We start from the raw sequence: 13,987 nt of genomic DNA on the forward strand, positions 1-13,987 counted from the left end.
AAAAAGGGGAAGTGATGTGGGAGTGTCATATATCAATCTGTTGATTTCATTGGTTAAGTAATAAACAAACTGCTTGGGCTCATAGCTTAGAACATAGCTGGATGGAGTAAACAGAACAGAATGCTGGGAGGAAGAGGAAGTGACTCGACAGCTCCTGGCTCCTGGGTGAACGCGGGCATAGCTCTGCTCTCTGAGGCAGACGTGATTCAGCTCCGACCCAGGATGGATGTAGGCTAGAATCTTCCCGGTAAGACCGGTGCTCACAGATTATTAGAGATGTGTTGATCAGGATATCAGAATCAGCCAGTAAAGGCTAGAGCTAAAGGGCCAAGCAGTGTTTAAATGAATACAATTTGTGTGTTGTTATTTCGGGGCATAAGCTAGCCAGGCGGCTGGGGTGCTGGGAACGCAGCCCCGCTGCTCCTATTACTACAGGGTCAGGTTAAACACTAACAGGACTCAGTGGCCTTTGCTTAAAAAAAGAAGAGCAAATGAAGTTGTCAAGGAACCATGTTAAGAGAAACCAAGAGGAATTAGTGGGGAATGTGAAGAGGGTCTGAATAACATACACTGTACACATGTATGAAATTCTGAAAAAAAAACTAATAAAATTCTGTGTCAAACTGCATTATTGTAGTGGAATCTATTACATTTCACTTTCAGAAGACAAAAGGGCACATTGATTCACTTATGAAGTGAAAGTAAAACATGACCCTAGCATTGCTGAAGCATACATGGGCAGTCCATTTAGATTGGGTTTCATGGTCTGAGTTGATTAGGATGACTGACCAACTCTCTTCCTCAAGGAAAAAGTTGCACTGAGATATAAACTCACATTGTTGGATTCAGAGTCTAGAACATTAGCCATTACACCATGGTGACTGGTACTTATGGCCAAATGGAATTCCATAATATTAATATCTGTGGTGGTTTGAAAGAAAATGACCTCCAAAAAGAGTGGTACTATTATAAGTATCACCTTGTTGAAATAGTTGTGGTCTGTTGTAGGAAATGTGTCACTGTAGATGTAGGCTTTGAGGCTCATATATGCTCATACCACATCCAGTGGGACAGACCACTTCCTGTTGCCTGTTCAAGATATAGAACTCTCAGCTACCACTCCAGCACCATGTCTGCCTGCACACTGCCATGTCCCACCATGATGATAATGAACTGAGTCTCTGAACTATAAGCAAGCCACCCCAATTAAATATTTTCCTTTATAAGAGTTGCTATGGTCACCTACAGAATGGGAAAAGGTCTTCACCAATCTGACATCTGTCAGAGGGCTGATATCCAAAATATATAAAGAACTCAAGAAACTAGATATCAACAAACCGAATAATCCATTTGAAAAAGTGGCATACAGATTTAAACAGAGAATTCTCAATAGAAGATTCTCAACTGACTGAGAAACAGTTAAGGAGATACTCAACATCCTTAACTACCAGGAAAATGTAAATCAAAATGACTCCAAGATTCTATCTTACACCTGTTTGAATGGTTAAGCTCAAAAACACAAGCAACGGCTTATGCTTAGAGGATGTGGGGCAAGGGGAATACTCTTCCATTGTTGGTGGGAGTGAAAACTTGCACAACCACTTTGGAAGGCAGAGTGGCATTTCCTCAGAAAACTGGGAATCAACCTACCACAAGACTCAGCTATACCACTCTTGGGTATAAACCCAAAAGATGTTCAATTACACCACAATGACACTTCCTCACCTATGTTTATAGCAGCTTTATTTGTAATAGCCATAACCTGGAAAAAACCTAGATATCCTTCTACAGAGAAACGGATTAAGAAAATTTGGTACATTTATATAATGGAATATTAATGAACTGTTAAAAACAAGGATACTAGGAAATTTGAAAGCAAATAGATGGAACTAGAAAAAAAGTCATCTTGAGTGAGGTAATCCAGACTGATAAAGACAAACATGTCATGTACTCACTCGTAAGTGGATATTAGCTATACAATAAAGAATAATTATGCTACAGTTCACAGGCCCAGAGAGACTAGGAGAGTTCATTGGTGAGCACCCAGATCTCACTGGGAAAGAGGGGAAATAGAAGATATTTCATGAATGGACTGAGGGCAGGTGAGGATGGGAAAATGAGTGATTAATTTGGGGGGGGGTCCTAGAGGGAGACTGTACTGAGGAGCTTTCAAGGAGATGGGAAGCATTTGGGTATAAGGGGAATCTGGACACAAAGGAATCTCCCAGGAATGTATGGAAAGGACCCCAGCTTAAACTCCTAGCAATAGAAGATAAGCAGCCTGAACTGGCTGTCTCTTGGGATCAGATTGGTGTCTGGCCCAATTGTTATCTGAGAGGAGTCATCCAGCAACTGACAGAGGCAGTGGCAGAGACCCACAGTCAAACACTAGAAAGAGGACAAAGAAGTAAAGGAGCCAGAGAGGTCAAGGACACCACAACTCACACAATCAACTGACCTGGGCTCATGAGAGTTAGCAGAGACTGACTTGACAACCAGGGAACCTGTACGAAACCGACTTAGGTGTTTCAGAATTCCCACTCAGAGTTATCCTCTTTTGAAACATCACCCTTTTCCTTTGATGTCTGAAGAAATTCTCTATTTTAGATACAGTTCTACAAACATCTTCAGAGAAGATAAATTTTACGTGGGAATTATTGTTAATAAAAGCTTTGGAAACTACAGGATTTTAATTTGCCTTCAGATATTTGTATCAAGATGTAAAGTCTTATAAGGACCAGAATAAGTCAGCAGATGAGATTCATTGCTTTATTCCTTGGTGGTTATGTGGAGATGCTGGAGAATATAAATATTTAAAAATGAACATTCTCATCTAAAACTACATAATTGTTTGAACATCTCTATTAACCAAAATCACTCTAAAAAGTTTATGAATTTATTTATCACATTGTAAAGTTGTGAGCATAGTAATTAAGATAGCATGGAAAATGTAGTAAAGTTGGTAGTATTCTCAAAGTAATTCATATAACTTTATTGTGGTATACATAATTATGGCCAATAGGTGTAAAAGGTAGCTGAACTATGGTAAATTTGAATGTGCAGGTGATAATGTTAATGGCATTAACATCAAAGTTTATCTGTTTATCACTATCTGCCACTTATATCAGGTGACTTTCTGATTGTTTCCATTACCTGGTCTTGCACTTTGAGCCCAGAGTTTGCTGTTCAAGCACTCTACTGCTGAGCAGCTACATCTCAGCCCCTACAGAGACATGTTTCAGATTAGTCACAGATGCACTCTCTACAGTGATCTTACTTGTGTTTCTTTTAAAGATCACAGTAAAAAACAAAGTCTCGACAACTTGTTCTGTTTGTCACTCGATTCTTCTTTTCTGTGACATTTATTCCGTAGCAAAATTATTTGGCTTTATTTGTTTGTTTGTTTTTAGTTCTTTTTTAAAGACAGAGTTTCTCTGTATAACAATTCTGGCTGTCCTGGAACTGTCTTTGTAGACCAAGCTGGACTTGAACTCACATAGATCTGACTGCCTCTGCTTCCTGGGTGCTAGTATTAAAGGCATGCACCACCACCACTCATCACATTTTTGAACAAATATTAAAGTATGGATGCTTAAAACTCTAGGTTAAAGAAACATGGTCAGCTGTTTGTCAGTCTTATCTGGTTATGATTACACAACACAGAAGGAAAAAAATGCTGTTTTATCTTTTCTCAGTTACTTAGTGAATCACAAGAGAGGTTACGAGGAAGCCACAGGTAATGACAATGACATACACATGTCTTACCATAAGCAGAGCAATGAATGCAAAACCAGATTTGAAAAAATAGTTCCTGTGGGAAAGCAGATTTAAGTTTCTACTGAATGAGTAAGACAAGACAGCTTTCAGGGACATCTGATGATGGTGTGCCCTCTGGATTTTGCTTTATGAATGCATTTAATGTGAACTTATCCATATATGCAAAATATGCTTAATAGTTAAAATCTGTATTGGTTCGCACCTCTTGAAAGACAAATCTCCTAGGAGAAGGAGAATGAGAATTTCAATTTAATGGGCCTACCTTGCTTACATGGCTGAGGATGGGGGAGTGGAGATAGGGAAAAGGTGAATGCTTTTAGCCTTCAGTGTCCTTCCAGTGCTCTCAAAGACATGGACAAAAATGACTGTGGTTTTTGCATGTAGGGGCCAGCTTGTTCAGGAAACTGTGTCATACAGAAAACAAAATGCATAAACAAACTCCCCATCCAGGAAGTTGAGTTTAACAATTGCCTCATTAACAAGATCTAGTGAGGACAGGAAAAGAGGGAGAAGCCAATCACTCACTATTACAGTTCTGGACAGATGAAGTCCTTCATTGAGGTCGCCCCAAACAATGCTTGTAGTGTCGATTTGACAAAGTGACCCATTTAAGAGGAAACTCTCTAGCCATCAATGGGAGGCAGATGCACTGTATCTTAGGGCCAAATTCAGTCCCTGAAGCTTGACTTTATCAGAAGACACAAGACACAGGACATGGCAGCTATATCCACCGGGAATTAATTAAGAGAGACAGCCAGTGAATGTAATCAATAGCCTGACCAGGGATCTACACACAAGTCATAGTTGCTTTCAGCTTTGTATTTCTTATAAGTTATTTACATTAAAGTGTTATTGTACCGGTTCCTCAACAGAAGTTTTTCTGATACCCGATTTATGGAAATTATATACCTTTTATGACACATTGTACAAGACATATCAACAGTCTTAAACATCTTGGTGGTAGTTTAAGTTTTTAAGAGGCTGAAATCTTTTTAGTTAGGGTTCTTTCATGGGTAATTTATTAGTGTGGTTTTTCCCTTCTAGTTTTATATGGGATATTTGTTCAAATAAAGCAGAGATCAGAGCTGCCAGAATCTGTACTCAAATTTGTGTTTTCTAACTACTTTCTGTACCTATTTCCTTTAAAAAAAGTTCCCATTCACAGAATGCCCTCCCCCACACACTATATTGAGTTACTATCACCCTTCCCAGTACCCATATTTGTTTCTCAAATAGATATCTCAATCTTTCCCCAACCCGGCACACCCAAGAACATCAAAGTCCCCTTTCTGAAGCCAATGAAAACAACCACAGGACATTGGCATTGCTTTCATTGTGGCTGGGCAATAGTACAATTATCGTTACCTTCAGTTTTCAGTGGCTTACCAGAGACATCACTTCTCAAGACAGGTTCTTGGTTAAGCCCTTTAGTAAAGCCTGAGAGATTTCCTCTTGAATCTGAGCTTTGTGCTTCTCTCCTAAGCAGCACTGAGACCAGAGTGATTTGTCAGGTATCACTTGTGGGGCGGTAGAGGGGGCACTCTAGCTCTGGTAGGTTCAAAGCAGCCTTTAGTACTTAAGGAAAATAGGGAATTCTGCTTCCTGGGTGTAAACATGAAATTTCTATGTTGAGAATGCAAAGGGCAGATTTGATCAGTACTTCTATAAGAGTGCAAGTCTCCTTTTTAACCTATACAGGCAATGCTTTTCTTTTGAGCCCCTTGGCAGACTCTATCTACAAATAATTTTGAGTTATACTTGTTCTAACTTTACAGATCTTACTTACACCACACTCCCTTTCAAATATATGGGAGTGTGACCTGAGTAAGCACCATAAAGCCAGAGCATATCTGCGCTTTGTAAGTGGACATGATTTCAAACAGTACCAGTGCAACCTCATCATAGTCTGAAATAGAATGATGCCATATTAAACAAAATATTGAAATGGAAAGAGGAAATCACTCTATTGAAAAGAAGTGGATTTCTTCTGACTAAGAGGCTGGCATGATTTTAAGCATAACGATAAAATGTAGAGTCACTACTGACACAATGGCAGCAGGCAGCATCAATTTTGGTGGGCAAAACAACAGAAAAAGTTGATGAGATCTAGAAAGATACAATATCCATGATTTAGGCCCACTGCAAGCAACTAGTGTTCAACCATGTTGGTTTTTATATGGCCTTCAAGGATGAATGTCAACTATGATCATTTTGGAGTCAAATAAAAAAAATGCTTTTGCCTGACTATTGATCAAAAGTATGAAATGGAAAAACTGAAAATAAACCAACAAACATACTATGTTTACACACAAAGTAAAATAATTCTCTCAGGGACATCAGGGAAGGTGGAATACTATAACAATGCATGATCTATTGTTATACTATTCCACCCACCTTAATGAGGAACCCTTGGGCGTTGCTACACCATAGCCTTTGGAATCCAGGTTTCCTCCCACTTTCATCGTGTCACAGGGCTTGCGCTGTTCAATGTATTCATTCATGGTGGACTCCAGGAGGAAGGCAAATTTGCCCTTGGACTTGCGGACACGAGCCACGCCCTCAGCTGTAGTCCTAGTGAACACAGACGGCTCTGCTGATCGCATGTAGGTCCACATCTTTTCATACACTGCTATTTTTGATCTCTGGAGGAAATGCAAATAAAATTAAATACAGGAAAAAAGGGAACAGCATATAAATAAGAACAAAAGCGCGGCTATGGTAAGTCTTTTGGTGTCATTTCATTATCCATTATTCAGTTTTCCTGGCAGAAACCCAATTCTTCAGAAGTTCAACTTTTCAAATTCTTTTAGAAAATCAACCAAGTGACAGACATTTATAGCGATGATTTAAAAAGCATGTACCACGTGTCATAGTAATGATTACACTACTGTTTACTGGATATTGTTGTTGCTGTTGTTATTATAGGTAGAAGGTTCTGAAAAACATTGGACATTTAAAACCACATATCCTATCATATTGTTGATGAGGCTGAGAAAGATCAGATCAGACCTGATTGCTGCTTCTGTGAAACTCTTCTCAATTCTTCATTTGAGTTGTACTGGAGACATTTTATTTATATGTATAATTTTTTCAAGACTCAAAAATTTGGTTCACACCAAGTCAGCCCTTGAACATTAAGGAGACAGGGGAAAAGTGCTGGCGTTTACAAACTGAGTACCCACTGAACAATATCCAAGCTCTAGATGACTCACCCAGCTTGAGACTGAATTTGACAACATCAACAATTAGGACAACACACTGGGCTTTAAAGAGAATAAAGAGAAGTGATTTCTGTTTTCATACTTTATTTCGTGTCAGTCTCTTCTTGTGTCTCTTGCCAAGATGCTTATTTATTTTTAAAAGTTACTTTGTCTACCTTTATTACCCTCACTACTTAGTTTACTTAAGCTTTTTGAATTTTAAACTGAAATTTAGTTAATTATTAATGTGTGTGTGTGTGTGTGTGTGTGTGTGTATTTAGGGGTGCGGTGCCAGTCTGCATGTGTGGGGGTCGAATGACAGCTATCTCCTTTCATGGGTGGTTCTAGATCTCAAACCCAGTTTCGAGGCTGTTGCAAGTGAGCACTTTCAGTTACTGAGAGGTACCAACAGCTCCCCAAATACATTTCTATGTGAAAAAGAGCCACATGAACTCAGAAGTTTCCAAAAGATACTTCTGGTAAGATAGAAAAGTGCCAGCAAGTATTCATGTTTGATAGCTCACTACCACAGACCAATGCTCATCATTGCATTTGTTCTATGACAAAGAATGTGAGAAATGAACAATCTAGAAGGGCTTTTGAAAAGTTTTGATGCTACTCACACTTGAAAAAACATCTCATAGTATAGAAGTTGTGGTGAGTCTGTGTGTGTGTGCATGTCCACTCTTACATGTCTATATGGGTGTGCATGCATGAACATGTGCATGAGGTCAGAGGTCAACTTTGGGTATCTTTCCTCAGGTTCTACCCACCCTGTTTTTTGAGGCAGTGTTTCTCATTGACCCGACAGGATAGTTAGGCTGGTCAGTCTGTCCTGAGGACTTGCCTGTCCTGCCTTTCTGGTGTTGGGATTATAAGCCTTCAACACTATATTCAACTTTTTAAGTGAGTTCTGGTATCAAACTCGGGTCTGTATACTTGCACTGCCAACACTTTGCCAACTGATCTGTCTTATAGCTCCATTTTGAAAAAATTTTAAGAATACAAGAAAAGTACTAATTACATGGCAGCTTTCCAGTTATTGCCAATAACTGTTGTCAAATAAGACAACAAAAGGAAACAGTAGCATGGAGAAAAATTAGGATTAAAAAATTTTAGGACATTCATAGATTTTTGAATGTTTACTTTTTTCATTGCATGTATGTTTGTTTATGATGTACATGTAAGTGTATGCATATTATCATATATGTGGGAAAATGTGTGTGCATGCATGTACACACAAGTGCACATACATGTGGCCATCTGAAATTGATAGTGGGATGATTCCAATATCAATTGATTGCTCTACTTTATTCATTGAGGCAGGGTGTCTCAGTCAAACCCAGAATCTGCTTAGCTAGTTTGCTCTGGGAATCTGCTATCTCCATCTTCCAAGTGGCTGGAGTTTTAGGTTGGCAATCTACTATTTAGGTAAATTGTGGGGACTCTAATCACTCAGAGATTCACCTAGCTCTGAAAATCCACTTCTATACCACTAATATGAGGAAAGTTACTGCTGCATTAATTCTCTTTAAAACTAAGGACTAAAAGATGAATCCACACAGTGTTTGTGATGACTTTAGGAGGCCTAAGCAGAAGTTCAGAAGGGCAGACCACTCATGGGAATGCTGGGCTTATCTCGTCACTCTGGCAAGGTTTAGAAATACTGAGTCTGACTGAAAGTGCACTGATTTGGACAAGATCACACAACAGGCAAACTGTAAAGGGAGTCAAAAAGCATAAAACCAGAAATAACAGCCCCGGGGGCTGCAAGCATATTTGTTAATGGGTGAGGTTGAGCAAATATTTACAAACTTGATGAGATGGGCTAAAATCAGGGATACTCTACAGACCCAGAAAGCTAATAAGCACATGTTTATGGACATTTTGCATTTCAAAATCTTTTAACTGTGAGTCTAATTAAAATCAGGCATGGGAAGTGGATATGCTCAAGGTAATAAGTACAGATCATGTAAAAGTCAGTTTATAAGAATTGGAAATAGCACATCTGTTCATTTCATCATTATTGTGCAACAATTTTCAAGATTAATGTATTAGTTCAAACAATGCTTAGAATTTTAATAAAGCTATTCTCATTCCTTACACACAAAGTATTGTACATACCTACTTTTAATAGAAAATGTATATCACGCATTCTCATGGACATTTAGTTACTTTCTATCTGTTAGTGGTATAGGAATCAAAGCCTGTGTTTTGGGGACGTCTCATCTGTATCTTAGTTGATAATATTCTAAACCCCAAGATCACTTATTCTTCCAGCTTACTGTGACAGAAACAAGATTCAGTTTGGGTTGCCGTGAAAATCAGTATCTGAGTTAGGTGTGTAATATAGAATGCTTGAATGCCATGGCTGTTATGGGTGACATGTACAGTGCTTTGGAAAGTATAAGCTTAACAAGATGTGCAGAACCCCAAGTATAGGGACTTTCATAATGGGGAGAAGCCAAGGCAGGTGCTTGTGTAATTTCTCCCCAAGAATGCCCTACATTGTTTTTGCAGTGGGAAAAAGCAATGCCTTCTTGTGTAGTGTTGCCTGTAGGTCACTTGCTGCCTGAGATGGCTGAGTGGAGCTGACAGATGTGCCATTACAGTGTACTAAAAAAAAGCATTTCGGACAAGTATAAAAATACCCTTCAAATTCTGTTTCTCTGCTTATCAGACCAATGGTTTATATAAACCAGGTCACCATGAATGGGAATGGCAGGAAGGAGGCAAATAGGGTAGAAAATAATGTTGTTTTTATCAGAAGACCCAAATGTACACATTCTTGAAAGAGTTTTGCCTAAGAAAATTACTTTGTTGACCCATTTCTGTTTGGAATGTTCTGTAAAAATATATACCTAAACTTATAAAAATATTCCCATTTTAAAACTGAAATTGGGCAAGAGAGAAAGAATTAGAGGCTTGATTGGGGTTGAGCTTGTATGAGAAGATTTAAACAATGGAGGCAGCTTTCATTGCTTACACGTGTTTTAATTGATACAACCTCTTATCTATCTCACCAGTTTTCAGAATTTGAACAGGAAAAAAATAAAACTTTTTAATAAGATTAAGAGGTCAATATTTGCACTGTGTTGGCCTCTAAGGAGCTTTCCAGTGAGCTATCATTTGTTTTTCCCAGGTATCAACACGATGTCTTTTCTCTTTCATTACTCAAGGCAATGAGGGGAACCTGCCAATTCTATCATTTAATGGACACCATTCATCACTTCTCTGTGGAAGGGAAGTGACAGCATTCTATTTAGATACAGGACGGCTTCCAGGACATGTCAGTAAATGTTACCATCTCTTCAGTAAATTAAGAGAAGGCTTGACTGAGTAACTTTATCCCTACAATATTAATAATGTCTACTGTCATAACAGTTAGTCATTCAGAAAAATTCGCAAATATTTTCAGATCATTTGAAATTTTAATCAATATTTATGGCTAATACTCAACACTAAGCACAATACTCATTGGTTTATTTCATCAAGTTTTGAGTGATTTGGTGTTAATTTAGATTTATATAAATATTTGTAATACTATATAATCAAAATAAAAATGAAAATTTCTTCTTTAAAAGGTATCTAATTGAAAGTCAAGTAAATTTAAAGCCAGATCACAGAGCATAAATTTGGTTTTGTTTATTTTTAAGCTACTGAGAAAAATGACATATGTCACTCTCTCAGACGCTGTTGAAAAGTCCAGAAGATAAGCTATCATTGCTTTCAAATAAAAAGCTTAGAAAATAGTAAAATATCTCTCACATTCTGAATAATTGGTATTATTTAGAATAATATCAACTAATCGATATTAAATACAACATATATTCATTATCATCTACTTGAATATCTATGAAATGTCACATTGGCCACCTTTTAATATTTTGGCCCCCAAGTCACAAAATAAGCTGGTAGTATCTGTGAGTGTACATTGCTCAGTAGGTTTTGTATACCTAAGAAGAAGCCAATTAGAAGGGAGCTGAAAGAAAAGAAGGGGTATTTGGAGTAGGAAGGACCCATAAGAAGGGAACATGGGGGACAGGGGAAGCATTGAGAAAAACAAAGCATAATAGCATATCTGAACAAGATCCCAGAACTAAGCTAGTTAATTTGTTAACTTAAAAACAACACAAAACAAAATGAAACAAACAAAATACTAGTCAGGTAGTGACAGCCTATGCCTTTAATCCCAGTACTCAGTAGGCAGGCATCATCTCTGTGAGTTTGAGGCCAGCCTGGTCTAGAGAGCTAGTTCTAGGATAGCTAGGGCTGTTACATAGAGAAATACTGTCTCAAAAAAAATTAAAAATGGTTAAAAACAATTTAACCCCAATGGAACAACTGAAAAAAATAATAGAACAAACTAAGACAAACACCCTTCATTAGTAATAAAAAGTCAAAGGAATTTTATCCACACAACACACAGTTATACCAACTTGAAACATTTTACTGTCAAACAAAAGCCACCAAATGTAAATTCCATACAACTGTCTAGATGTCTCCAGAACCATTTTTTAGGGAGGTACCTTTCTTGCCAATAGCATTTTGTAAGAAAGCGAAGCTTTTGCTTTGAAAACCATAGCTATGGAATAGATTACAGAGTGATTTGGCTCATAAAAGAGTCTGCACTGAGATCCTAAGCAATAGAGGAGAGGGTGTTTGAGCTGACCTTACTCTGTAGTCAGACTGATGATTATCTTAAATATCACCATAGAACCTTCATCCAACAACAGATGGCAACAGAAACAATGACCCACATTGGAGCACTGGACTGAACTCCCAAGATGCAGTTGAAGAGTTGAGGGAGTGAGAGTATTACCAAGGAATTCAAGACCATGAGGGGGTCATCCACTGAGACAATTTGCTTGAGCTAATGGTAGCTCACCAACTCCAACTGGACTGGGAGTGAACGAGCATGGGAACAACCAAGCTCCCCCTGAAGGGGGTTGACATCTGGGGCAGACTGAGGGGACACATTGATAGTCACACTGGGATGTGTCTCTACTGCCTATACCATCTACATGGGATCCCATTCTCTTTGGATGTAAACCTTGCTCAACCTAGGCATAGTAGGGAGGGCCTTGGACTTTCCACAGGGCAGGGCTCATGGCACTCCCTTAAAATTGGAGGGGTGGGGGGAGGGTCTGTGGAGTGAGAGAAAGGGGAGGAGGGGAGGGAGTAGGAATTTGGATTGGAATTATTTTAAGTAATTAAAAAAAGAAAAAAAAGAAAAAGCAGAGTCTGCACTGAGGTTTTAAGCGTCAAATATAAAAGTTAAATGTAGTCTTTCTTTTAAAAGAAAGGTTTGCTTTCCATTTTTTTATTCTTGACCTCAGATAGATACAGTTCTAATCTTTTTTGAAGTAAAATGATCAGAGTGCTAGTAACACTGGAATGTTGGGTAAGCCATGTGACTTTGGTTACCTTTTCACTATTGTTATTTCTCAGAGAGGTTTTTTTCTTGCAGTGTGCATCAGTTTCAGTAAGTTAAGACTATGATTATAAAACCTAGAAAAAGCCACGAAGAGTAAACTCAGCTGTTGTCATTGTGCGTTCCAATCCACACTACTGTTATAAGTGTTGTAAACATTGCCTGGAATTCAGAATTATGAAGGTGCTATTCTTACTCCTGTGACTTACTCGGAAGAATTCTTTTGTTGATCCTGAATCTAGTGTTCCGTATGCAATTTCTGTTTGTTTGGCCAGGTCTTCTGCACTTTCTATGGGGGAGACCATTCTCTCCACCGTCAGGAAAGCAGCCAGATTGGCAGTGTAAGATGATATAATGATGAGTGTGAAGAACCACCAGACGCCTCCAACAATTCGACCTGACAGGGATCTAAACATGGATAAAATTATACAGTTTTTACCTTTCTAAGTCACAGGAAAAAAAAGAAATGTCACCAATTCTCAGCCATATTTAAAAGTTACAATTTCAAATATTGTGCTATTTTCTGCTAGTCTACTTAAGAATGCGGCTTATATTGATGCACAATGGCATACTTCACATCATTGCTAAAATTAAGTGCCACTGAAGACATGGCAAAATGAATTTGTTGTTTTATTGGCAGAAATGTGGAGCTGTCCTCTCTGGCAGATAGCAAAGGAAATATACTTAATGTCGTCTGTACCTTCTCTGATAGTTCATCATCTTTGAAGTAGGATGCAGCCATTGATAAACCACAATATGGTATTCTGGTTTTATTGGCAGTGTTTTACTCTCTTCATGTTGCAGACAATGAGAGATTAGATTTTAAACTAACAGAGTTTAGATTTTCTGCCCAACGGTAGACACCTTCCAGAGAGGATGCCATGTAGGTCAGGATGAGGCTGGACTAAGTGAGATGAGAAGATTTGGCCTCAAGAGACCTTACTTTGAGATGAGGAGTTGTCCTAAAAGTATATTTTATGCTGTGTAGGAGGATGTAATTAACAGAAGAAAAGTTAAAATAAGATAAATTTTAAAAAATACAGGGAATATTGTTCATAATTAATTTTACTAATTTTTACCATCAAGACATGGTCTCCCTCATTATCTATCTAGTCCAGGCTGGCTGGAAACTCACTATGTGCCCCATAGCTTTCTTATACTTGGATCAATTCTGCCTCAGCCTCCTGAGTGTTGTAGGTAAATCACCACATCTGCCAAGTAGCTTTAAAATATAGAGTTAAATTTTTAAAAATTGTATTGTATTTATCTATTTGTGTGTTGGCATGTGCATGTATGCACTATGTTATACATAAAGAAGTCAGGGGGGAGTTATTTCTTCTACCAGGTAGAGCCTAGGAATTGAATTCAGATCTCTGGGCTTAGTCTGAATCAACTCCCTAATCATAAACACTTCTTGTTTTATGTAAAGCAAAACTTGGAATTTTCTGTGGTTCTTCTACCCCCCTGACCTCTTTGCTAATTTTAATCAGGTCATTTGTGATTTAAAATGTGGAACCTGTTAGTTTTAATTTAGTATTGTCTTTTTTTCGAGACAGGGTTTCTCTGTGGTTTTGGA

General features: G+C 38.2%; 1 protein-coding gene across 7 annotated transcripts in view; it reads right to left on the reverse strand.

The window, feature by feature from the left end:
• Nucleotides 1-13,987, reverse strand: part of Gria4 (glutamate ionotropic receptor AMPA type subunit 4) — a 387,848-nt gene that overhangs the window by 37,220 nt on the left and 336,641 nt on the right. For all 7 annotated transcript variants that reach the window (XM_013346099.2, XM_026779022.1, XM_026779020.1 and 4 more), the window contains 2 exons: nucleotides 12,621-12,819; nucleotides 6,172-6,419 (listed from right to left, as the gene is read on the reverse strand). In XM_013346099.2, the coding sequence (XP_013201553.1) occupies nucleotides 6,172-6,419; nucleotides 12,621-12,819 (447 nt within the window). The remainder of the gene's footprint in view (nucleotides 1-6,171; nucleotides 6,420-12,620; nucleotides 12,820-13,987) is intronic.

Source organism: Microtus ochrogaster, chromosome 5 (assembly GCF_000317375.1).
Source record: "Microtus ochrogaster isolate Prairie Vole_2 chromosome 5, MicOch1.0, whole genome shotgun sequence".
NCBI lineage: Eukaryota > Metazoa > Chordata > Mammalia > Rodentia > Cricetidae > Microtus > Microtus ochrogaster.